Source organism: Odocoileus virginianus, chromosome 3 (genome assembly GCF_023699985.2).
Source record: "Odocoileus virginianus isolate 20LAN1187 ecotype Illinois chromosome 3, Ovbor_1.2, whole genome shotgun sequence".
NCBI lineage: Eukaryota > Metazoa > Chordata > Mammalia > Artiodactyla > Cervidae > Odocoileus > Odocoileus virginianus.
This window is the reverse complement of record NC_069676.1, coordinates 17,704,075-17,729,844: the sequence shown is the minus strand read 5'-3', so window position 1 is coordinate 17,729,844 and position 25,770 is coordinate 17,704,075. Positions and strand designations below refer to the sequence as shown.

Sequence of the window (25,770 nt, the reverse complement as noted above, 5' to 3'; positions counted from 1 at the left end):
GTCACCTGCACCGCGGTAATTGGGTATGGGGTACAACATTTCTCCGCCGGCGGCGCACCAAGGGGGTGAGGAGCCCGCGCCCTCTCAGCCACCCCAGGACCCGGATGTACAGCGCGCGGGGCTCCCGGCCCGCTGAGAATGAAACGCGATGCGCTCCAAGGCGCCTCACTGCACGTACTGGAGGCCGCCGCGCGGGCCAACCATTTCCTCCTCCCAGGCAGCTAGGCGTCCAGTCACGCACCTGGAGGCTGCCTCGCGCAGGGGACCGCGACACCTGGCTGCATTGTTGTCGCCTCAACTGTCTACTCTCTCAGACAGGACCCAGCACCCGCCCCAACGTGTGCCGGCCTTGTACCCCTTTAAGAAACCAGACCGGCCAGGGGTGGGCGTGGTCGCCGTGAGTGAAACGGGAGGGGGTGCGTAGTCGGGCAGCCCCGATTGGCCCGAGGCCCGGGCGGTGGCCGCGCGCGCTTGCGCAGTGCGCGATCGCGCGCGCCAGAGGGGAGGAGGGCGCGAGGGTGATAATTGGCCGCGGCAGGGGCCCCGCCCGCTAGTGGAGGGCGATCACGTGACGCGACGGCTGGGGGCTCCCGGCGCGGGGGACGCTGGTGGCCAAGATGGCGGCGGAACTGGTGGAGGCCAAAGTGAGTGAGCGGTGGCGGCGCCGGCCAGGGCGGGCGGGGGTCGGGGGCCGGGCGGCAGGCCGAGGTCTGTACCTTCCGCTTGGGGCCCCACGGCGCGGCCCGCCTGCGGCTCGGCGTCCTCCTCCCTCGCCCGCCCCTGGCCTGGGGGCTCCGGTTGCGGGCGGGGCGCGGGGAGGCCGGGGGCGGGGCCCCCAAAACCTCACCCCAGTCTCCGCGCAGGGGGTTCGGCCCCCCTAGGCGTGAGGTTGGGTCCTCCCCTCTCCAACCCAAGCGACTAGGGTCCAGATCGCGCTGAACACGGGCACAGGGCCGCGCCTCCAGCTTGTCCCCCCGGACAGCTTGACGGGCTGGGCTGCTCGTCCCTTCCTCGAGGTCGGCGCTCTTTGGCTTGGGGGAGTGTCTGCCTCTCACCAATTCCCATGGTATAGTGGGCTGGCATCTGGGTCTCAAGTCTCTTCGCCCAGCTGATCAGGCTGCCCTTGGCGGCTCTCTGCTCGGAAGGGTCCTCTGATTTTTCTGGACCACTTCCACCATCCTGGGTGATGACCTGGGGATCCTGAACCGCCCCAAAACACAGGGTGTCTCTTGGGGGTCTGTACCCCAGGCTGAGGTTTAGAGCCCTTATTCAGCTCCCGCTCTGGTCCCAGAGCCCCGCCCCCCTCCTGACACCCTTCTCACCCCGGAGTGGGCGCGGTGTTAGCTGAGCTTGCCTTCCCGGGTGTGATGGAGCCTTGGTCCTGGTGTCGGCTCCTTCCTAACTCTTTTCTCTCAGTCATAGGTCCTGGGCTTTGCGTTCCTTCTCACTCTTTCCCCTCCCGACAGCATTTGTGCAGCTTTGAACTCTGCTCCTGGGAGCCCTAGACTCCACACTCGAAGGATCAGACCCCATTTCCAACCCCAGCTGGTTCCCTTATACTCACCCCATCACGAGTCTACTGCTCAGACCACACTCTCCACACAGCCCCTCTTTAGATCTGTTTAGACACCCCAACTCTGGCGTCTGAGGCCCCGCTCCTTTTGCGGGTCTCTTACGTTGACCCTTGGAGTGTACCCAGTTGGGTTCCCAGTCTGTCTCCCCTGTATTGCTGTCTAGAGTCTGCATTCTACATCCCAAAGATGTCACCTCCTTCTTGTTTGAGGCCCCTTTTAACCATCTTGAGACTAAGCTGGGAACATCCGTCTCCCAGGGAGGTATCTACTGTCAGATGCCCCTGCGAGGTGAGGCTCCAGAACTCTTGCCCCTGACTAGGCTAGGGTTCTTGCCTGAGAAGTTTATTCAAAGCCGCTGTCTTTCGGAGTTGGGGGACAGGACCTAGCAAGACTGAGGCCCCGCCCCCTCCCCGGCTGATCTCCCCTACCCGGGGTCCTGACCTGTAAATGTTTTCTCTCTCTCGCTCCTCCCTTTCAGTCCGTCTCCTTTCCCTTCCCACGGGGATCTGAAATACAGCCCTCACGGTTCTGTGATTATCGGGTATTACCCTCCCTTCACCCCTGAGCGCCTTCCGCCTATACCTGCATCACACACGCAGCCACCGCGCTCTGTTTTGAGAAATTGAGACTTGCCTTAGAGACGCAGGGGTCTGAACCCTGCCAGCCCAAGGTGGCAGCCTGTGGCCTGAAGTCCCCTGGAGCCCTGAAATTTAACCTCCTCAGGGCACTGTGGGCCTGTGGCTCTAAACGCAGGCCCGCCACTCCAGCCAGAGAGTAGGGTCTGAACTTTTATACCATCTAGGGCCTTGAAACATGATCTGATGAACTCTACTTGACCCTTCCATGACTGGGGCCCCCTCCCCAATTAGATCAGGTTGACCCTTTTTCAAGTTCTCTAAACCATGAGCCTCTGTCCTAGGGGGTCTCAGGACTGTCACCCAGCCTGCTCTGATCCTCTGGAACCTTCCTACTTCTTCAGTGCCTTGCTGTCCCTGTGGAGTGCTTTACACGTCATTGAAATGACTCCCTCTTTGAGGCACTTTCTTAAACCTTTCGTAGTGATAACCAGAGACTTATCTTTTGGGATGCAAAATGGGCTGATCTCAGAGGAGAGCAAGGGGGACTTATTCATACACTTGGAAATCTGAGACTCTTCACCTGAGGCCCCTGAGAGGGGTTGGGGGGAGGGGTTGGGCTGGGCACTCCCCTAGAGGGTGTGTAGCTATATGTGCTGAGTTCTGAGTTCCTGCAGTGAGGAGCCCCTGTTTAGTTGAGCGTGGCTGTTGTATCCAGGCCGCTGTTTCTCCTCGCGGCTCCTAATGGGCCCAGAGTTGAGGCTCTGGAAGCCATTGGGGCCTGGTGCTGTTTATAAACACAGATCTGAGGGGCAGGCGGGTCAGGATAAAGCCAGGCAGGAAGTGATCTGTGTAGCGCTTGGGGCTTCTTCCTGAATGTTTGCGCCCCGCTCATTCCGCCGCCCCCCCCCCCCCCGCCACCCAGTGTCAAGGGCAGGCTCCTGGGTAGTGGCAGCTGCTGAGAAATCCGAGTCCTGAACATATGGCAGCTCAAGAGGTGTGCCCCAGGCTGCGCGTGCACACGCGGCTTCTGGATATCCCCAACCCGGTAGAAGGGGCAGGTGGGGGCAGCAGCTCCCCAGGGCGGGGTGCCCTGTTGTGGTCAGACTCTTAAAGGCTAGGCCCACCTGCTTCAGGCTCAGTGGCTGGTGGTCAGCTCTTCCACATGACTTCGCCTCTCCTCCTGAGTGCCTTGGGCCTCTTCCAGAAGAAACATCTTGTCTGCAAGCCTTTCTCCTCTGTTCAAGGTAGAAAGTCAGGCTGAGGGAGGCAAAGCCTCTTTGTTTGCACAGTTTTCGGACTCTGTGGGGGCCTGCAGACCACTGGGTCCCCCACCCAGGGAGTATGCTGGGGAGTGAGGGGCTCCTCGGCAGCTGGAGGTAGACAGCCTCAGGAGTCCAGATACTGCCAACTCTGCTGTGGACACATGGGGAGGCCTGGCACCAGCTGCTTCCCTCTTGGAGCCTCAGTTTTCTCACCTGTTTAGTGGGTGCTAGTCCTGGTGAGATGAGTGAGTGTAAAGGCCGGCGAGCTTGGCATGGGTGGGTGCGCCCCATCTGTAGCACGGGAGGAGGAAGAAGATCCTGCAGCAGCAAAAGGCTCCCCCTTTAAGGCTTTGCAGGCAGGACTGGGTCCCCATCATGATTGTGAGGCTGACAGGGACCCAGGCTCCTCTGGGAACCTGGGGCAGAGCCTGCCTTTGAGCCTCAGGCTCCTGAGTCCTGGGGCCACTGTCACATGGCACATCTCACTCTTTGATAGCCAGGAAGCACCAGCGCCTTCTGGCTTTGAGGCCACTGCTGTAAACAGCCTGGCAGGGGTCCTGCCCGCCTCAGACCGCCGGACTTTTTCTAGTTGCTTTTAAGTGATTTCTTGATTTCTTTGGCTGCTGTCCTGCCCCCAGCTCGCCAGCTTTCCATGTCCACACTTGTCGCCTGTACTTTTTCTTTTTTCCATTCCCCCTGGAAGTTTCTCTCTCCCACCATGTTTCATTTATCACAGGCCAGCTTCAGGGCTCGGCACAGGTGGCCCCCAAACCTGGCTGGCCCATCCTTCTGGGATACTTTGCTTATGGAGCATATTAGGGAGTCCACAGTATCACGGAGGGCAGGCCACTGCTGGTCAGTCCCACAGAAAGCATCAGGGTCCACTGTGCTCTTGTGTTTGATCCGATTTCGTTGGAGGGACACCACCAGGCGATACTCACCAGACCTCAGTCATCGCTTTGCCACAGCTCAGTTGCAACCTCTGACTGTTGGGTCCCTGTGCTTCTCTTTTGGGAGGGATCTTGCCCCTAGGGGTCACTTGCTGATGTCTGTGGGATGTTTGTGGTGGTCACGACTTGGATTTGGGGGGGGGGTCCTGGCATCAAGTGGGTGGGGCCAGGGATGCTGCTCCACACTCCACCATGCCTAGGACAGCCACACCGCAGAGAATGATCCAGCCCTGAGGACCACAGTGCCAAGGGGAGGACATCTGCCGGGGTGACCTGCAGATTCTTTGATGGCCTCAGCAGTGCTCGGCTGAAATAAGCCAGTGCAGGGGCAGCCTGGTAGGGAGGAGCCACCCCAGTTCAGAGTCAGGTTTGGATCTTGTAACTGGAGCTCAACCCAGCCTGGCAGGGGTATTTGAAGGACCAGAATTAAGTATGTAATCACTCACCCAGCTCAGTCCCCAGCAGATGAGTTGTACTGAGTGAGCAGTGGCTACTGCCCTCTGGACTGAAGGGAAGATGTGTTTGTGGTCGATGTTGCTGACGGTTGAGTACTCATTCTGCTTCTGTACGTCATCTTCTCTGGCCCGTTCCACATGCCATCCTCCCTGATGAAGAGAGGCCATCGGTATTCCCAGCTAAGGAGTGACTGAGACTGTTGACCAGGAAGCAAGATTCCCAGCTCCTGCCCTGGGACTGCTTTCAGACTTGAAGATGGGGAAAGAGAACCTAAAACAGAAGCACTCATGGTGTGGTGGCAGGGTGGGGGTGGGGGGCAGTCAGAGAAGATTTTGCTGCATTGGTGCTGAGAAAGTATGGAGGAGGGGAGCAGGGCTGAGCTGGGACGGGGCCTCACAGGGGAGGGTGAGGGCAGGCATGGAGGTGGGACCGAACCCAGGTAGGGGGGCTCAGTCTTCCCTGCCACCCTCCCAGTTGGCCTGGATGGCCCCTTGCCCTGGCAGCGTCTCCCTCTGAGCGTGTGTATCTGTGGTTGCTCTTCCCCAGAACATGGTCATGAGTTTCCGAGTCTCCGACCTTCAGATGCTCCTGGGTTTTGTCGGCCGGAGTAAGAGCGGACTTAAACACGAACTTGTCACGCGGGCCCTCCAGCTGGTCCAGTTTGACTGTAGCCCCGAGCTGTTCAAGAAAATCAAGGAGCTCTACGAGACGCGCTACGCCAAGAAGAGCTCAGAGCCTGTACCCCAACCCCACCGGCCCCTGGACCCTCTGACCATACACTCCACCTATGAGCGGGCCAGCTCGGTACCCAGGACTCCCCTCACTGGCCCCAACATTGACTACCCTGTGCTCTACGGGAAGTACTTAAATGGACTTGGACGGTTGCCTGCCAAGACCCTCAAGCCAGAAGTGCGCCTGGTGAAGCTGCCCTTCTTCAACATGTTGGATGAGTTGCTGAAGCCCACGGAGCTGGGTGAGTCCCCGTCCCCCCCAGGGTGGCTCCACCTCCCAGGTTCTCCCAGCACCCAAGGCCCATCAGGTGGCCGACCAGGAGCATTTTCTGGGGGGGCATCAAGAGTCAAGGGGCTGCGTGCGGGGGACTTGCCCCTCCCAGAAGGCACAGGGACCCACTGTTAGGTCCTTGAATTAGTAAGCTATAGCTGTGTAACAAGTTATTCTAGATGCCAACAGCTTGGAGTAGCTGACACTTCAGTTTCTGAAGGTCACAACTGGGGAGTGGCCTAGCTGGGTTGTTCTCACTTGGGGTCGCTCAGGGGGTCATGGTCCAGCTGTTGCCAGGGGCTGCCTAATCTGAAGGCTTGACTGGGGCAGGAGTGGCATGCTTATTCATTGTACCGAGACAGCAACTGTTGGCTAGAGACACCAGTTCTTGCCACATGGGCCTCTGCGGACTAATTGAGTGTTCTCCCAGCGTGGTGTGGAGTGGTGGCTTGTCCTGTCCGTCCGTTCCCCCCCACCCCCACCAGCACTGTGATGGGTCAGGGGGAGGGGGCTGCAGAAAGGGAGAGAGAAAGTGAACATGGTCACATATGTGAGCATGTGACCCCACTGGAAGCCAAGGGCTCCCCTGCAACCTCAGCTTGGAAGTAGCATGTTTTTGCTTTGGCCGTATCCCACTGGTCACAGGGACCAATTCTGCTGCACTGTGGGCAGGGCCTTTGCCAGGCTGGACCACCGGGAGGCAGGGATCACTGGAGGCCACCTGGAGGGGTGGCCACTCTGCTCTTACTCCTGGTGGCAAAGGAGCTGGAGTTTTGATCTGAGGTTCAACCTGATTGCCCCACCATCCCCACCCCCTAGCAGAAGGCTGTTTCCTAGTAGGCAGTCTGTGGGAGTGACCCTGGTCAGCAGGATCAGGCCTATCCACACAGGCGGGCCATCAGTGTGTGGGTAGGTGTGTCTGCAAGAGCAGGCGCAGCCACAGGTGGAGGAGATGATGTCGCGGAACCTTGTTCTCGTTTCTCTATCCCTTCTGTTGACTGAGGACTCGCTGTGTGTCAAGCCTATAGGGTGGCACGTGAGTATGCCCCCACCGCTTCCATGCAGCCAGATGACTGGGCTGGGAGTGGGTGTCAGCCTGGACTCAGTCTCAGAAGCTGCCCTGAGCCCCCCACCCCTGAGCCACAGCTTCCTGGGCCTCCAAGGCTCCAGAGAGCAAGTAGAATGCAGTGGGGTGCTTGTGGTCCCTCCGGTTTTCCCAGGTCCCTGAGTGTTCCTATTCACCCACACACTCCTCTTCCCCCTCACCCACACACTCAGTCCCAGTGTATCTTTGACCACCTGCAGGGTGGGGGATGCAGACAGAGCCCGCCACGCTTGTAGAGGCCCCCTGCTAGCACCCTTTGTTTGGGGCCTCCAGGTACCCCAGCCTAACCTGGTGTTGTGTGTCCTGAAGCCCAACATGGTGGGCCCAGGTCACGAGTCAGTCCCAGCACCCTGTGCCAGAGGTCGTGGCCGCTCCACGCCCCCGCCCACCATGCCCCTGGCCACGTGTTCCAGTCCCTCTCAGCCCTGCTGACCCAGCGCCCTGCCTTGCTCGGCAGGGGCCCCCCTCTCTGCCCACAGGCTTTAACTCCAGCCCCCAGCCGCTGGCTCTTCTGTCCTGCCCTGGTTGGGAGCGGGAGGGGAGGGGAGGACTGGCAGCTACCTCACTCCTTCTCCCTGCCACCTTTGGACTTAGGGAGGGTGGGGTCGCATCAGAGGTAAAGGAAGGTGCCACGGATGGGTGGTCCTGGGGTCTGAGGCCCGCACTGCAGCCCAGGGCTGTGCCCTCCACTGCCTTCTGTCTGGCATCAGGAGGTGTTTCTCGCCCACCCCTGGGTGGGGGCAGGTTGGCCCAGCAGCACCTGTCATGGGAGTATTGTGACAGCTCTGGGGACCCAAGGCATTTCCCTGAGTTTCTCTGTCTCTGCTACCCCTGCCCTGGCCTCTCTTGATGTCAGGACTCATTCCCCAACACCCCCCAGCACAATCCCTATAGACTGTGGGGCCTCAGCCCTGGCTGGCTGGCTGTTCTGAAGATTGAGCTGACAGTTCAGACTCTTTCCGGAGGACTCAATCACCATCTTTGCAACAGGGAGGCTGGGTTTTTTAAGGGAGGCTGCCGGGAGGGCTCAGCACTCGGCAGGGGCCAGGACCAGGACTGGAGGTGACTTTGAACTTGAGGCGGCAGCCTCCCTCCCCAGCCTGGACCGTGGGCTTCCTTCCTGCAAGCAAATGTGCAGTCACTCCCGGCCCACAATGCATCACTTTGCCCTGAGCCCCCAGGGACCCCGGTCACCTGATCTCCGGGAGAGTCTGCTCCCCTGTCTGCACCAGGAATCACTCGGCTCTGCTCAGAACAAAGAGGCCGACCCCACCCTGCCTGTGCTCCCACCCATTCCCCTGCCCCTCCCCCAGGATGCACCCTGCTCCCGAGTCTCCAGGACCCTCGGGCTGCCCGCGGTCCTAGGGGGAGGCATGATTGAGTGAGCACATACACCGGCCCTGAGCCAGCTGGTCCCCTCTGCTCTGGGACCAGCCATTCTGGGCGCCTCCCCACAGTGCCTTCCATGGCTGGCACAGCCCAGGAGCCCTCTCAGGAGGCTCAGGCCAGCTTCCCCTTCTCCCGCACCCCAGGTCCTGACCTGCCACCTGAAAGGAGGCCCAAACAGTCTTGTTCTGTTTCCCAGATCAGCCACTGGCCTGCTCCAGGATGGAGCCCGCGCCTGGCGGACAGGAGACATAAATCACACACAGAGGAATGTTCGGGTTGGGGGAGGGGAGGGGAATAATGGAGCCACAGACCCGGAGCTGGAAGGACCTTAGGAGGCAGATCATCCACTCCGCAGGGGTGAGGATGGCTTCCAGAAAGGTCAGGAGACTAGCCCAAGGTCACACAGCATCCTGAGGAGGGGCCCCTGGAGCCTTGTGCTCAGCCAGCTTCCCCACTCTGAGCCCTCCCCACGCCATGGCTGCCTTGCTCTCCTGTGGGGAAGCACCATCTCTGAACCACTCTGGACTCTGGGCCTCATTTCAGGACTGGGAGCCCAGCCGTCAGGGCCAAGCATCCAAGGCAGAGGCTCTTACAGGGGGCCGGGAATGCAGTCTTAGATCCAGTGCTGCTGCTTGGGTCTTAACCCACTGATGGCCTGAGGGTCCCCCAGACCTGGCCACTTGGGCTGTTAGCGACCAGAGGCTGACTGGGGAGGGCCAGACCTCAGGGCCACGGTGCGTGGGTGAGAGGAGGTGCTGTCATGAGACACGCTGGCAGAAGGAAGGAGGCATGACCTGGCGCTGCACTGCCCCTCGGGGCTCCTGGCATCCTGTGGGCAGTGCCTTGTGGGGTGGGACCACTCAGGCAGCCCGGCCAGGTGATCGGGCTGCCTCCCCAGGTCTCCTTGTGCCCCAGGAGGTGGTCGGCTGACTCTGGTGGAGAGCTGCCAGTCTAGCACCCGCCCCATTGGGCAGGGCCCACGTAGGTACCTCATTCAAGGTCTAAGCCCTTTGGCTGGTATTGCCCAGCTGACAAGCAAGGCAGTGGGGTCCCTGACTGGCAAGGAATGCTCTGAGCAGCAGTGGGGGTTGTCAGTACCAGGAGCCCTGTACTGTGCATTTGTTGGGAGGTAGCAGTCAGGAAGGCTTCCTGAAGGAGGTCACAATCCCACACGGATCTGAGGAATAAGTAGTAGTTAAGCTGAACTTAAGCGGGTGGGTGGGTGGGTGTGTTCCAGGCAGAGGCCCAGTGGTGAGAGAGTTTGTGAATGAAGGCTGTTGTGACCGGAGCGCAGTGTGGCGCAGGCTGGGGTCAGGAGAGCGGCCTGGACATGGGTGGGTTGTGGCATTGGGGGGGACCAGCTGGCATGTCCTGAGGGCTTCCCAGCTTTTCTGGGCTATATTTTACCTCTGTTCTGAGGCGGGAAATACCCCTGAGGTGCAAAGAAGCAGAGTCACCTGCCTGCTGCCCCATAGCCTGGTGTGGGACCCGCCCCGCCCATAGGCCCTCCGTGGCATTCTTGGCCATTCCATGCTGTGGGAGCCCGGACGGTCACAAAGCGTCCTGTGTCCTGTGTCCCAGCTCCAGGGGCAGGTGACCTGAGCTCCTGGGCTGCCTGGGCATCCCCTGTCCATGGTGGTGGGGGAGGGTCTCCACCAGCTCTACAGCACGTGGTTGCCCTGGGAGCGCCTGGCACGGCCTGTGAAGGGCTCCTCGGGTGGAGGTAGAGGTTTTCCTCACAAGGCCTCCTGCGCACAGGCCTCAGTCCTGCTGGAGGGGGCTCACTCCCATTGCCCATGATCCCCTCACCTCCCAACTTTCTGCACAGCCCTGGTTTCCACCTGCCCAACATCCCTCCTCCCTCCTGTTTTCTCCACATGCTAACTCCACACCGCCACCCCCAACCCCCCCCCCCCACCCCAGCTGCAGCTAGAGGAAGCTTTTAGACAGCAGGCTGATCCCATTCCTCCTCTACTCCAAGCACTCTCCTGATCTGCTGGCTTGTCTGCCAGATCCCCTCCTTGCTCTCATTTGCTCCCTCTCGCCTGGTCCAACCCTCACCCTCACGCACTCTGCTCCACCTCCAGCACTCCTGGCCAGGTCCTGCCCCGGGGCCTTTGCACATGCTGTTACCAACATGGTCCTCCCTGCCCCACGGCCTGATCTAAAGCTCACCTCCCTTTCTTCCTCATCAGTCTCTCATCCTCTGAGGCCTGGGGCTGGCTTGTCCCCACCACATCCATGGGACGGAGGGGGTGCAAGCAGTGTGAGCAAAGGCTTGGAGATGAGAAGCAACCGCAGGCTGCAGGGTGAACGCTGAGCCCCCGCTTCTGCATTCATTCCTCTGCTGATCCCGCCAGTAGGAAGTCAGGGGTGCTTACCCCAGGTGGAGGAGCTGGGGTTTGAACCAGAGCCCCTAATTGGGGCTTGTTGTACCTACCCCCCCCCCCCCATTGTGAGCCCCCTGCTCTGCTCCCAGCCCTGGGCACCTCTTTTATCTCCTCTGGGACTGCCCCTACCATCTGTTAACCACTGGGGTCAGGCCTTGGCCGGGAGGAGGGGCCTTGGGAGCCCAGGGGCAGAGGCCTGGGAGCCCAGGGGCAGAGGCCTGCCAGCCGAAGATGGAAGTGGGAGGAAGACCAGTCATAGCCAATCAAACTATATCTGTGTGTGTGTGTGTGTATGTATGTATGTATGTATGTATGTATGTATTCATCTGGCTGTGCCAAGTCTTGGGGCTTCTCTGGTAGCTCTGACAGTAAAGGATCTGCAATACAGGAAACCGGGATTTGATCCCTGGGTCGGGAAGATCTCCTGGAGAAGGGAATGGCAGCCCACTCCAGTATTCTGGTCTGGGAAAGTCCAGGGATACAGCACAAGGGATCTTTAGTTGCAGTATGTGGGATCTAGTTCTCTGATCAGGGATCGAACTCTGGTTCCCTGCATTGGGAGCTTAACCACTGAACCACCAGGGAAGTCCCAGCCGATTGACTTCTTAAAGTCTCTTTCTGTTTAAACTTTTGTAAAAATATGTATTTATCTGAGAAAAGGCAGGTCAATAGCAAAGCAGACAGGCGCTTATTCTTGCTCCGTGCTCAGAGTGGCCCCACTGCTGGTTTATCAGTCGCCACTACCTCCATCCCCCCAGTATATGTTGAGTACCTGCTGAGATCATTACATATTCTTTGCTGGCGGTGCTTTGCAGGGCTGCCTGGCCCTCTGTCAGGGTCCCGGGGGAGGTTTCCCTGGTTCACTTGGTCCGCCTGCCGTGGACCCTGAGGCAGGGTTTTCCCTTTAGTCCCGGAGAGACTCTGAGGCCTGTGGGTGTGCTTGGGGCTGGGAGGGCGTGTACCTCCTCCCAGCCCCCACACCACCTGGCAGGGCCTCCCCCACCCCGCGCTGTGCAGTGGAGTGTCCACAGTGACCCGAAGACATGGGGAAATGGTGCTAATTCTCGGGACAGAGAGGTTTTGGAGAAAAAGGAAGCCAGGAGGGAGGTGGGGGTTGCCAGAGCTGCTGGTGGGCTGGGGTGGGGTGGGAGTTGCAGTTTTTAAATAAAGCCACTCGGGAAGGCTTTCGTCCCAGTGGCATTTGCACAGACTTAAAAGACATCAGAGCTGTGTAGATCGTCGGGGGAGGAGTGTTCTGGAAGAGGGGATGACACGCGCACAGAGGCCCCGAGGCGAGGCGGGATGTTCTTGGCAGGTGGCGAGCAGGAGGAGGCAGCCAGGGTGGCTGCGGTGGAATCAGGGCCACCAGGGCTGGGGGCAGAGCCCTGCCCCCATCACTCCCCCTGACCCTTGAGCTGGGGGGAGCCAGGAGGGGTCTGCACATTGATCAGATGAGCCCTGATGGCGAAGGGGCTCCTTTGGAAGCCTGCGCCAATAGAATTGGTCAAGGGGAGCCAAGATTGGAAGTTGGGGCGAGGGTTGGAGGTGGGGGCGAGGGTCGTGGAATCTTGGCCTTGAACAACTGAGAGGGTAAGGCCGCCCCTGGAGGTGGATGGCAAAGGCTTGGGTTTGGGGGACCCCCACCCTCTCCCAGCTGTGCAGCCTGTGCTGTCCCAGCCTAGGTGGCAACTGGCCTCCCCTGGCCACTTGGCTCCCTGGAGTAAGAGTCAGCCACTCTGGGCTGATGGCTTTGGAAAGCACCACCTGCCCCTGCTGCATGGACTCAGGACCCAGCCGTCAGTGACCTTTCTCTCCATTTCTGCTCTGTGGCTGGCGGGTGGGTGGGCCCTTCCCTTGCCTCCCAGGAGATTCTGTGGGGTTGGGGGAGTGTGTTTGACCCCCAACTCAGCCTGGCAGCCCAACTCAGGTGTCTTGAGGCTCTTCCCCCCACCTCATAAATAATTGCCCCGGGCTCTTCAGGCAGGTCTGGGCGCATCTGCAAGTAGCCTGCACAGCCCAGCCCTCCAATTAGGCAGCCTTCTCAGGGGCCCAGCAGGGACTCCGGAGGGACCAGCCCTCCATGCAGACAGGAGGTGGTAGCTTACTGTTCACTGAGCACCAGCTCTGGACCAGCACTGAGCACCCCCAGTAACAGTCCAGTCCTGGTGGTCCTGGGCATGAGGGGCGCCCAGGCTTGGGTGGGCATGGGGCTTGGGCTCAGTGAAGCTGGGGTGGGATCCCTCAGCCCCACGAGGTCTGGCTTATGGGCCCCAGCTGCTTTAACATTCAAATCCTGTTTGCTTTTTAAATTTTGGAATTCAGAAGGTTCTGAAGCAGGGGTGGGCTCCCTACTGCCCCCTGGCCACTCCAGGCGTGTGCTCCAGGCTTTTGCAGTACCGGGCAGAGTGGGGACGTGGAGGCAGAAACCGTGTGGCTCGTGAAGCTGAAAATATTTATACTCCAGCTCCTTCTAGGGACAGTCTGCCCACCAGTGTTCTAAAGGGTTTGCCGTGGGAAGAGAGCTGACACCTTGCCTCCCCAGGGCTGGTTGCCAAGGCTGTGGTCAAAGCCAGTTCTGGCACCCCTTCCCCAGGGGCAGCTGTGGCACAGACCCCCTCCTCGGGTTTGGTTCTGCACCTGGCAGCCTGAGCTGCACCCTGTTCTGCACCTGCTCTTCCCACTTAAACCATCCTGGGGATTGGTCTCTTGTCAGAGCACAGAGAGCCACCTGATCGGAGCTCCCATGTTCACGGAGCTTAGTATTCCTCCACGTAGGGCCACATCACACAGGTGGGTATTTAGGTCCTTAACTGTTGCTGATAAAAACCATTCCCACATCCCGTGTGACAGAGTCCTTGGTCTTCCTGTATGTGCACCACCTGCAGTGGCTGCTTCTGAGGTGTTAGTCATTTTGGCAGACAGTGCTAGCTTACCCTCCCTAGAGGGTGTCACTCCTACTAGCCATAGCCTCATCAGCTTGTCTGTGGTGTTGGTGTTTTTGGGCCTCACCACACAGCTTGTGGGGTCCCAGCTCCTAGATCGGGAATTGAACCCAGGCCCCCCTGCAGTGGAAGTGCAGAGCCCTAACCACTGGTCTGCTAGGGAAGTCCCAGCCTCATCAATTGTTATCAAACTTTTCAATCCCTTCCAGTGTGCAGTCAGATGACTTCTCAGTGTAGAGGATTTTTTGTTTGTTTTTTGGTTTTGAGGGGTGTTTTTTGTTTCTTTGCTTCTTCAAATTTATGTTTAAGTTGAAGTATGATTGATATACAACAATCTGATACAATTTCCTGGTGTAAAGTGACTTCATGTTTTGATGCATCACAGAATAATCACCACTCCTCAGGGTAGTTTTAAATTTTTAAACTTTAAAATCCAGTTTCCATTTTCCATACAGTGAAATCCACAGATACTTAGCTTGTCATTTGAGTTGTAGCAGAGGCACGTGCTGAGTAACCACAGTGCCACCAAATACAGAACATTTCCATCACTGCTGAGTTGCCCCCCCCCCCCCCCCAAAGCCCCCAGAGGCCGCCTCCGTTCTGAGTTCTGTCACTGTGGCTTAGCTTTGCCTCTTCAGGAAGGTGGCATAACACACACAGCATGTCCATCTCTGCATCTGCCTTCTTTGTTTCAGCTGTACGGCTTCCTGTCTGTCCATATTGATGAATGAATTACAGCTTTTATAGTATGAAAGTACCACAGCTTGTCCATGTGTTCTTCTATTGCTGGTCACTCGGGTTGCTTCCAGTTCAGAACTACTCGGAATAGATTAGCCGGGTATTCTTGCACAAGTCTTTTTGTGGACTTACTTCTGCTTATTTGGTAAATGCCTTTAAAAGCAGGTTGCTGGTTACAGGGCCAGGTATATGTTTTACTTTATTAGCCATTGGCTAACAGTTTCCCTAGGTGGTTGTTCCATGTTACAACCATGTTCCCTGTTACCTCAGCAGAGAGTTCTAGTTGCTCCACATCCTTGGCAGCACTTGGAACGGCTGGTCTTGTCATTTTAGCTATTGTAAGTAGAGGTTTCGTAGGTTTCATCTGTTTTTTTATTTATTGGCCACGCCTTGAGTGGCATGCCAGGTCTTAGTGCCCTGACCAGGGACCAAACCTGAGCCCCTGCAGTGGAAGTGCAGATCTTCAACCAATGGACCACCAGGAAAGTCCCTGTGTAGAGGTTTTTAAACCAACCTTGCATTCCTTTGCCAAATCCCAGGGGGCCTGGCTGTTTGCTCATGTTTTATTAAAGATATTTTGCATTCATGAGAGATAGTTAACCGTTTTTCCTTTCTTGATGCAGTTCTGTCAGGTTTTGGAAGCAGGGTTATGTCGGCCTCATTAAAATGAATCAAGAAGTGTCCTTCCTCCTTTACTTTCTGAAAGAGTTTGTCTGTTTTATTTATGTCCTTGCTGAGAAGCTTGTGGAATCTCAGTTCCCCAACCAGGGATTGAACCCGGGCCCCAGTAATGAAAGCCTGGGGTCATAACCACTAGGCCACCAGGGACTTCCCTGGAAGAGTTTATATGTAGTTCATATGATTTCTTCCTTAAACATCTGATGGAATTGTGAGTTCATTTTTTTTTAACTGGTAAAAAGCTTTTCAAACTTTCTGTATGTTTTGATTCTAGACTTGATAATCTGTGTTTGGAAGATTTGTTCGTATCCTCTAGACTGTTGAATTTATTGGTGTGAAGTTACAGCCCCTCTCCTGCTTCCCCCCACCCCCTACCCTGGTCAAAGGCCCTAGGGTCTGTACTGTTGTCCACCCCTCGTCCCTGACAGTTGGTACTCTCACAGTCTTGTTAGTCTAGCTCAGTGTTTATCAAAGAACTTTGGCTTTGTTGGTTTTCTCTGTTGTTGGCTTTCTAGTTCATCGACTTTCATCTTTATCTTTAGTTTCCTTCCTTCTAATGGCTTTGGCTTTTAGTTTGTGCTTTTTTTTCTACCTTCTTGTGGAGGAAGCATACAGCTTTCATTTTAAAATCCTTTTCATTTTTTTTTTGTCTCTTAAACCTATTTCATTTAAAAACACACACATTTATTTTTTTATTGGGCTGTGCCAGGCCTTTGTTGTGCAGTGGGATCTTTAGTTGTACCATGTGAACTCTTAAGCTGCAGCCTGTGGGATCCCCTGACCAGGGAGGCACCTGGGCCCTCTGCATGGGCAGGTGGATTCTCAACCACCGGACTACCAGGGCAGTCCAGTTCTCAGCCCTCTTGAACAGAGGGGCTGTAGAGGCTACTGCTCCCCGAGAGGCCCTCAGTGGGGAACATGGGGGATGTGAGTGTTCTCTGGACCATAGGCAGTGATGAATGGCCCCAGGAAGGGGCAGGATCCAACCCCCCACCATCCCCAGTGGGCCCCACATCCATCCCACCCGGATGGGCCCAGTCTGAAGAGGGTCAGGCCTGGAGGGATGATGGTGGTTGGCACCCTTGCCAGGGCCCAGGCCTGACCCTGACTCCACGTTTGTTGTCAGTTCCACAGAATAACGAGAAGCTTCAGGAGAGTCCCTGCATCTTCGCCTTGACCCCCAGACAGGTGGAGCTGATCCGGAACTCCAGGTGTGCTGTGCCTGCCGCCAGGCAGCCCAGGGAGCCTTCACCAGGAAGGGTGGCCCCCACCACATGCTCTTAGCACCTTTAACCCACAGCCCCCAGGTGGGCCAGTTGTCCCCCTTTCACAGGTCCCGCCTCACTGCTCCCGACATCCAGGATGGGGGCGTTTTCTGTGGGGTGTGGGGCAGCATCGTGCCCCTACTCCCCTGAGGCCAGGAGCCCCTCAGTGGTGACCACCTGTGTCCTGTGGGGGCAGGACCACCCTGGGTGAGCAGACGAGGGAGGCAGGCTGGTCCCAGGCTCTGACTCTGCCCCTCGAGGTCTTCAGTTTCCAGCTGGGACAAGTCACCACCAAGGTGGCTGCCCGGTGGGCATAGGGCCCACACCTACTAGCCCTCTTACCATCCACACAGGCCCCCATTCTCCAGAAAGAGATCATTTGCCCAAGTCACCGGCAAGTAGATGGTGGGGGAGAATGTTCTAGGTGATGCCCTGAGGCCTTTGGTTGCCGTGGGAGGTCTTGGGTCAGTCCACCTGGCTGTTCCCTGGCGAAGGCTCAGAGTGGTTGCTGGGCACAGGCCCTCTCACTGACTCTCCTCTGCTCCCTACACAGAGAACTGCAGCCTGGGGTCAAGGCCGTTCAGGTTGTCCTAAGGTAAGCCCAGGTGTGCCTGGTCACAGGGGTGGGTGGGGACACGACCCTTGCCCACCTTCCCTTCCGCCATCCTGAATGGCTGAAACCCTGTCTTGCCCCACCCCAGGACCCCAGAACCCTCTCAGACTACTTCCGCCCCCACCTGATCCTCCCTGCTCTCTGGCCTTGTCCCTGGATGCACCAGCATGCCGCTGCCCACCTCCCACCCTCAGGCCAGACACTGGGTCTGACACCCATACAGTCTAACATTGAGATCCCCCTGTCAGGCTAGACCAGACACAGGTCATGTCGTCTCCCCCTAGCTCCCCATCTGTCTTCCCCACCTCTCCCAGCGGGCCCACCCCTGCCCACAGTGCTCGTGACCCCATGGTCCCCATTGTCCTCACAGAATCTGCTATTCAGACACCAGCAGCCCTCAGGAAGACCAGTACCCACCCAACATCGCTGTGAAAGTCAACCACAGCTACTGCTCGGTGCCGGTGAGTGCATGCCCAGCAGCCCGGGCCTGCTGTGGGGGTGGGGCAGAGTGCTGGGGGGCGGGGGGCACAGCACCTAGAGGTGGTCGCAGCCGGCACATCTGCCCCCAGGGCTACTACCCCTCAAACAAGCCTGGAGTGGAGCCCAAGAGGCCGTGCCGCCCCATCAACCTTACCCACCTCATGTACCTGTCCTCGGCCACCAACCGCATCACTGTCACCTGGGGCAACTATGGCAAGGTGAGCGGCCTGGACCCGCCTGCCTCTGCCCAACCGCCTCTGCCCAGCCTGCCCCCGCAACCTGGCCCTGACTAAACCGCCCCTTCCCGCCCCGCCACCCCCCAGAGTTATTCCGTGGCCTTGTACTTGGTGCGGCAGCTGACCTCCTCGGAGCTGCTGCAGAGGTTGAAGACCATCGGGGTCAAGCACCCGGAGCTGTGCAAGGCACTGGGTGAGCCCTGGGGCTTTTGGCACTGCTGGGTGGGGCTCCTCTCGGTCCCTGGTGCTGACCCCCAAATTTGTTGGGGCTTGTTGCTGTGGGCGGGCCCTCCATGGAGGAACCTGGACTTCCCAGGGTCCAGCTGTCACTCTGGGGTTGTGGTGTTCTGGGAGGTCTCTAAGAGAGTGCAGAAGGAAGTGGGGAGTCAGACTGGGAACCATCAGTGCAGAGGCCCTGAGGAGGGACGAGCCAGAGCTCAGTGAGTGGGCACAGAGAGGCAGGGTGAGGGCCACCGAGGTCCATGGGGCAAGGGGCCTTGGAGGGCTTGTGGGGCAGGGGAGGACCCCTGTGATCAGTGGTCCAGGCAGGTGTTTCTGGGCTGATGTACAGAGACAGGGTGTGCGGAGTCCGCGCTCAGAGGCTGAAGATGAGGGTCTGACCAGGGATGCTGAGATCATTCAGTTTGGGTTTTTTTTTTTCTTTCTAAACCAGTTAAAGGGAATAGGGCTACATAGAGTGTTAAAAGCCCAGTGACAGCTGAGACGGGCAGATGGAACCTTCCTGCGTCCTGCCCTGGGCTGCCCTGCATGGCAGTGGCTTGGGAGTTCCCTGGAGTCACCTGGAGGCCCTGGTGGGCTGGCTTCCGACTCCATCCTCATGCAGATCTAGGCAGCAGGGCCTGGCCACATCCCAGTCTGACCAGCGGAGACACTGAGGCCAGCATGGCAGAGTTAGGGCTCTGTGACCGCAGGGCCTCAGCCTGGGCAATCCCCCTGCCCCTCCTTACTTTCTTCAAAGGGCCCTTTCTTCAACCCTACCCCCACCTGCCTGTTTCCCTGTGGGGACAATGGCCAACTTGACCAGAGGAGGTGGGCTCCCCACATTGGGCTTGGTGTGGGGCTGGACAGGGTCATCCAGGCACTGTGGGCCCCAGGGGGCATAGGCCCAGAGGCCTGGGTTGACTCCTCAGTGAACGGCCAGGAGGAGCAGCAGGGTGTTGTCACGGTGTGTGGGACAGCTGACCGCCTACTCGGGCAGCCAGGCTTCCTCTCTGGTCGCAGCGGGGAAGTCCTGTTGTGTGTCTCACCGGAACCCCTCCTGCTGCACACGCCCTCCCTCTGTCATGTGGAGGAGGACCAGGGCCTTGCTATGAAGTGTGGTGTGCGCTGGGTCCATTCTCAGCTGCTCTGGGTCTTTCTGAGGGGCCAGAGCCTCGGGATCTATCCTTCGTTAGTACTTCTCAGGCAGAGAGAGGGGCCACAGGGTGGCTGAGAACAGCAGGACACCAGGGTGGGGGACAAATTGGCCGGTTGCCCTCAGCCCCATGTGGGAGGAGGAGGAGGGGCGCAGTCCATGTGTGGAGGAGGGAAGAGCAGAGTGCCCTCCACTGTGTGGGCCTAGGCGCAGTCCTGAGCCATCTGGGGTTTGGAGTTCAAAGGCTGCTCGTCTCAGGTTGATCAGCCAGCTCCCTGCGCCCCCTGCAGGCCCATCCCCAGGGCTGCAGTGTGCCATTTCCTTCCAGGCTTTTTTTCCCTCTACACCTCGTGTACTTATAGTCAGGTAGCTTTGTGGTTGGCACCCACCGTCTTCTGATTTGTGAGAGAAGCAGGCTTGGGTGGTGTAAGGGAGCTGTCTCATGGGCTCACTCCTCTGAGCCCCCAGAGGGCTGTCCCGGCCTTGGGGCTTCCCAGCTCTTGGAGGCCTTGATTTTTATCAGAAGGAACAGTCACGGCAGGTGACCCTTGTCAGCTCATCTGGGTCTTTCCAGAAAGGGTAGGCTTGTCAGGGGGCCCCCTTGTGTGCGCTCAGGTTGTTGTCAGAAATGAGTGGCCACTGCCCAGGGCTCTTTAGCATTAGCTGCTCTTCATAGTCCTGGGCCCTGGAGCTCAGACATGTGTCCTGTCACTGAGGGAGGTGGGTGTGACAGACTCGCCATGTGAACCCTCTGAAGTAGGGTACTGAGCTTTTAGCTGCTGCCCTCCCGAGCATCTCTGTGTGCTGAGGGAACCCGCTGTTCAGCTCCGGGCCTGCACCCCTGTCCCTCCCTGCTGACATCAGTCACCCCTTCCCACAGTCAAAGAGAAGCTGCGCCTGGACCCTGACAGCGAGATCGCTACCACGGGCGTGCGGGTCTCCCTCATCTGCCCGGTGAGTCAACGCATGAGGTCATAGGGGCAGCCAGTGGTGGGTGGCGCTGGCTGGGCGGCCGCTCACAACCATCCCTCTGCCCCCGCAGCTGGTGAAGATGCGGCTGTCGGTGCCCTGCCGCGCGGAGACCTGCGCACACCTGCAGTGCTTCGACGCAGTCTTCTACCTCCAGATGAACGAGAAGAAGCCCACCTGGATGTGCCCGGTGTGTGACAAGCCGGCGCCCTATGACCAGCTCATCATCGATGGGTGAGTCCTAGGGGCATGCGGACCCCTTGCCTCCCAGAGCCTTTGGAAAGAGAAGCGGGGGCCCTGTGACCCATGAGGTCTCCATGGTCCCTCCTGGTGCGTCTTGTCCCGTGGCAGCTCCGATGGCCCCAGGCTAGAAAGAGAGGCCAATGTCAGCCCTGGAGGATGTCAGGGTCTTTAAGGCTGTCTGCCTGGTGATAGTGTAGCTTCGGTTCAGAAGAGGGGCTCCAGACCCACAAGGTCTTTTGTTGCTCCCCCATGACCTTGCATTTTCTGAGCCTGTTTCTTCCCCTGGGAACCTGCACAGCTCGGGGAGCAGCTTCTCCAGCTGCGCTCAGCAAAGGCTTAGTCGAATCTTTCATGTGGAAGAGTGAGGCAGACACACGTCTCCCCAACATTCTGCCCAATTCTGTTGTCCCTTTCCTAGGGGGCAGCAGTGTGTGGTCAGACTGTCCCACTGAGCCTAGCCAGCAGGCCCTCCCCACACTGAAGGGAAGATGGGGAAAGAGGCCATTCTCCCCAAGGGACAACTTCACTCTGGGCTTAAGTTTCCAGAAGCCCAGCACCTGACTGCCAGGCTCCTGCCAGGTGCTGGCCACACCCACTTCTGGCCCCAGAGCTGGGGCTGGTGGGGGTGCGACCGCATGGCCCAGGCAGGAGGGGCCATGGGGAAGCCCTGGACAGCTGACTGCATGACGGCCCCACCCACACCCAATGGTCGAGGTGCAGCTGGGGCCAATGCCGTGAGGAATGGGGTAGCCCTGACCTGCAGTGGCCGCATGTTGACGGTCCTCATCGTCAGACACTTGTCTCAGTCCACTCACTGTGTTAGATGTCTTGCAAGCCCTCCCTCTCAACTGCTCAGGGAGGTGGGCCTTGATCACCCCCACCTTAGAGATGAGGAGACTGAGTCTCAGGAGGGGCAGCCCACAGCCCAGGCCCCCGGCTCCCAGGGGGCTCGGCAAGGACTTGGAGAAGCAAGTCCAGTCAGGCTAACTCTGAGTCTGGGTCCCCTCCCAGCTGGGGCCGAGCTGCCACTCCCACCGTGTCCAGCCTGGGGTGGGGTGAGGAGGCCCCTGGGGCCGGGCACCAGACTGGGCCTGAATGGCAGCTCTGTTCCCAGCCTGGCAGCTGTGCAGCCTGGGCCCGCCTCCCCCCACAGCCCTGGAGCAGGTCACTTGGGCCCAAGTGCTGGTAATTCTGACAGCTCTAGGGACACATAGGCCTAGGACTGGGTAGTGTGATGGTGTCCCACACAGACTGTGATTCCATCAGCCTGCGGGGCCTGAGTGTAGCCAGGAAGGCTTCTTGGAGGAAGGGTCCTTGAGTCATACAGTTCTTCCTCAAGGCTCTGCTGTTTTGTTTCTGGCCCTTAGCTGGGTGATTTAGGGGGCCCCCAAAGAACTCCATGCTTCGGGGAACTCCCCTGTGGGCATGTGGGTTGGGAGGACTGAGCCAGACACAGACACTGTTACTTATGCTCTGCTTAGAGAAGAGGAGCATAGATCAGGGCTTTGGAGGATGAGTAGGAGTTTTCCAGGTGTGACATGCATGGCAACCAGAGCTGTGCTCATACTGTGGTGACCAGGGGGTGATGGGGTTTGAAGGGGCCCCTTCAGCCACAGAGGGTGTCCTGGACAAGGCCTCCCTCCTGTGTGATCGTGACGGAGGGGATCAAAGCCACCTGTAGGCAGGTGCAGTGTAGATGTTGAACAAAGGCTGAGGGCTCCGGTGGGTGTGCCCTGCTCCCGGCCCCTACCCAGACCCTTATAGCTGCTGTAGAGGGTGGGTGCTGGGCCTGCCTCACCCTGAAGGCGGGGAGACTGAGGCCCAGGAGCAGCTGTTGCAGGACCAGAATTCAGGCCTGCCATCACATGGCCTCATGGCCTAGGGGGACTCACTCCCCCACCCTACACCACTGCGTTCCTCCGCCCCTCCCTGTGTCTCCCCAACTGTAAAGTCAGACTTGCTGGCAGTCTATTAGGAGCAGCACCTGGGGCTGTGACTTTCCACAGGTGCCCTCAGGGGGTGCTGCTGGCTGACTGCAAGTGACCCGAGCCCCTCCAGTCCCAGGTGAGCCCAGAGCCTCTCAGGGCCTTTGAGCAGCATGTGTCTCCTTTCTGAGCCCCAGGTTCCTCATCTGTAAAAACAGGCAGCACAGTGTCAGGATGAGAGGGTGGGGGCCAGGTAGGGGGGCCTTCCTGTGGCTTCCCCAGGCCCCATGCTCCAGAGCAGCTGGAGGGCAGGTCCCGTTCTCTGCCAGTCATCTTGCCATGATGGGGTGGTGACTGAAGGGCTCACTATGTGTGGCCCTCGCAGAACCTCAGGCTACCAGGTGTGGCCAGTGCTGTGTACTTAGTCCTGCTGCTGCCTGGCCTGGATCTCCCTGCCTGCAGGGTGAGGCAGGCCCATGGCCCACCCTCTGCAGCAGCTACAAGGGTCTGGGGAGGGGCCAAATGCCCAGACCAGGAGCAAGGCACACACCAGAGCCTCCAGCTTCTCTTCAGCATCATGCCTTGAAGCACTGTTTAGGAGAAGGAGGTGGCTCCTGGGGAGCACAGTGCAACCCTGGAGTCAGCACCCCTCTTCCTACCCCTAGGCTCCTCTCCAAGATCCTGAGCGAGTGCGAGGACGCGGACGAGATTGAGTATTTGGTGGATGGCTCGTGGTGCCCGATTCGCGCCGAGAAGGAGCGCAGCTGCAGCCCCCAGTGCCCCATCCTCGTGCTCGGTGAGGCCACCCACCTCTTCCTGGGGCTTGTCTCCCGCCCCGCCGCCTTTTTATCTGAAACACGACTGTCCTGGTGGAGTCAGTCCCTCTAGAGAGGGGTATCTGAGGTGGTCTGTGAGTGCTCAGGGGCGATCCAAGTGCCAGCCCCATCCAGACTGCCAGGGGCCTGCGGGCATCAGGCCCCTTGCCCTGTCCTCCAAAGTGGGCCACACGGCCAGGCTGCCCCTGCCCCTTTCTGGCCTCGATTCCCTTGCTCTGCAGGCTGGCAGCCCCCTCGAGCATCTGTCCCCTCTCCCCTGCAGGCACCTCGGACACCAATGGGCTCCTCTCTACCCCCAGCGTCAACGGCGGGGGCGGCAGCGTGCTTGGGAGTGCGGGCAGTGGAGGTGGCCCAGTGGGCAGCATGGAGAATGGGAAGCCGGGAGCTGATGTGGTGGACCTAACGCTGGACAGCTCGTCATCCTCGGAGGAGGAGGAGGAAGAAGAAGAGGATGAGGAGGACGAGGACGAGGAGGGCCCCCGGCCCAAGCGCCGCTGCCCCTTCCAAAAGGGTCTGGTGTCGGCCTGCTGACTGCTGGCCGCCGCTGCGCCAGCCGGACACTCGACTTTCCTGGTGCTCACCACTTGGAGGGGCACAGGCGGGCCTTGGGCACAGAGGGAGGAGTGATTTTTTTTTCTTTTCATTGTTGTTCATTTTGTTTTTTCCACCCCTTTCCCTGGCTCCTGGCACCTGTACCTCTGGACTCTCCCATCGGAGGATTAAAAAAAAGGAAAATGACAAAAAAAAAAGTATAAAAAAAGAAAAAGAAAACAAAAAAGCAAACTTAAAAACAAGGCAAGCCACCTACACAGCCGCTTCCCCGGCCGGTGTCGGAGCCCAAAGTCGGAGCCGACCCTGGGAAGGGTAGGGGGGAGGCCCAGGACGCCTTGCCCCCCGACGACCATTCCAGCTGGTGCGAGGGACCGGGTGGTGGGAGTTCAGGGAGGACTGGCAGCCGAGTGGCCCTCTCCCTGGCAGCGGTGGCCACAACTCTTGACATTCATCTGTTCCTTTGCTTTCTCTCTCCCTGCTAACGTGCTCTCCTGAGAGCCCAGAGCAGGGAGCCTCTTAGCCAAGAAGCCATGGAGTGGGTGGGGGTGGGGTGGGGCCTTGGGGGGGACACGGGTGGGCAGTGGGGGGACATGGGGGGCCAGGGAGGGTTTAGCCACAGATGTGTTGTATTTTTTGAAAGTGCAATAACTTGGTATTTTGAAGACTCGGCATGTGGCCAGGCCCCCCCCACCCCACCCCCCCAGCAGGCGGGGGCCCCAGGGTGTGGCACCGTGTGGCGTGGTGGGGGGGTGGGTCTCAGTTTTCTAGCCAGCTACCTCGGTAACTCCAATTCAGGTTAACTTCCCTAGGGAACAGTGCAGGTGTCCATGGACACCGCCTCCTCGGCGGGGTTGGGGCCACCACTTCGGAGGGGTGGCACGGACCTGCCTGGCCTCTCCATTTGGGGTGGTTCCTCCCCCCTCTTCTTGCTCTTGGGTTTTCCGACGGGTACAAGGCCTGCCTGGCTCCCCCCTCCCCCGGGAGCCTCACTCTGGTCTTCCAACAGGACTGGGCGTCAGCTCCCCGCCCGGCCCCCCCCCGCCCCCCCCCCCCAGTGGCTCCCAGCCTTCTGGGGTGGTCCAGCAACCACGGGGGTTCCCGCAGTGGCCCCAGATGCCTCCACTGGGTGCCCGGCCCCCTGCCCAGCACCCTTGTCCCCTGGAGGCCACACCTGGTTCTCCAAGACCGCCTGTGCCCGCCATTCTTTTTTGCTTTTATTCTTCCCTGCACCCCTCACCCTCAGACCCCAGAATAATTTTTCTCTGTATGAACAGAACTCTCCTAGTCAGGAAGCAATATCATTTCAGGTCTAGAGAAGAAAGGGACGTAAATCTGGTCGAGGGCAAATTCAGTTTTGCTGTATAAACTCGGTTGTGCAGTTCGGCCCCCCCTCCGTCTGCACCGGCAGCTGAGGGCCGCTGTTTTCTAATATTTGTATTCTAATTTAATTGTTTTTTAAAAACACAAATAAAAAAGTCAAGGTGAAGCTACCACGGGGTCAGCCTCTCTCTGGGTCGGGGGCCATGGTCGGGAGCAGAGGACAAAGCCAGAAGCCCGTCCACGCTCCATGCTCCTCCTGGCTGTGCCACAGGGCCTTCCGGCTTCAGGAGGCACAGCGTCCAGTCCAGTGGGAAAGGTTCTACCTTGAACTTTGAGGTCCGGTGTGTGTCTGCTGGGCCGGGCCAGTTCAGACAGAGCCACCAAAATGCAAGGAGGGTCCCTGCTCGCTCTGAGGGGCCAAGAAGATACATGGCTAATAAGCTCATAGAAAGATACCATCCCCAGTCAACAGGAATATGTGCCCCTCGTCCCCACTAGGACGGCTAGTCAGTGAGGATCGGGGAGAAGTGAGGCCCTGGAGCAGCCGCAGTGGGAGAGTCCTGGCCAGGGTTGCCATCTGACCCAATGGCTCTGCTCAGGTGTCTTCCCGCAAGGTAAATGAAAACAGGTTCACATAAACACTGGTACATAAGTGTTCACGTGGTCACAGCAGCATGATTCACAACAGCCAAAAGGTGGTTGGGAAACAACCCAGGTGTCCGTCAACAGATGGACGGACACACCACGCACTCCATCCACAGTGGATTATGTGGGTGCTAAGTCACTTCAGTCGTGTCTGACTCTGCAACCCCATGGACGGTAGCCCGCCAGGCTCCTCTGTCGAGGAATTCTCCAGGCAAGAATACTGGGGTGGGTTGCCACAGTCTCCAGG

At 58.8% G+C, this 25,770-nt stretch overlaps 1 protein-coding gene across 1 annotated transcript; it reads left to right on the top strand.

Annotated features, from left to right (window-relative positions):
* Positions 1 to 535: 535 nt before the first annotated feature.
* On the top strand, positions 536 to 25,048 carry PIAS4 (protein inhibitor of activated STAT 4). Its single transcript, XM_020895319.2, has 11 exons — positions 536 to 644; positions 5,367 to 5,793; positions 16,191 to 16,275; positions 16,883 to 16,924; positions 17,313 to 17,403; positions 17,512 to 17,640; positions 17,746 to 17,851; positions 19,914 to 19,987; positions 20,076 to 20,236; positions 22,836 to 22,966; positions 23,269 to 25,048. Exons 1-11 carry the CDS (start codon positions 618 to 620, stop codon positions 23,535 to 23,537), a joined length of 1,542 nt encoding a protein of 513 aa, XP_020750978.1. The 5' UTR covers positions 536 to 617; the 3' UTR covers positions 23,538 to 25,048.
* Positions 25,049 to 25,770: the final 722 nt, after the last annotated feature.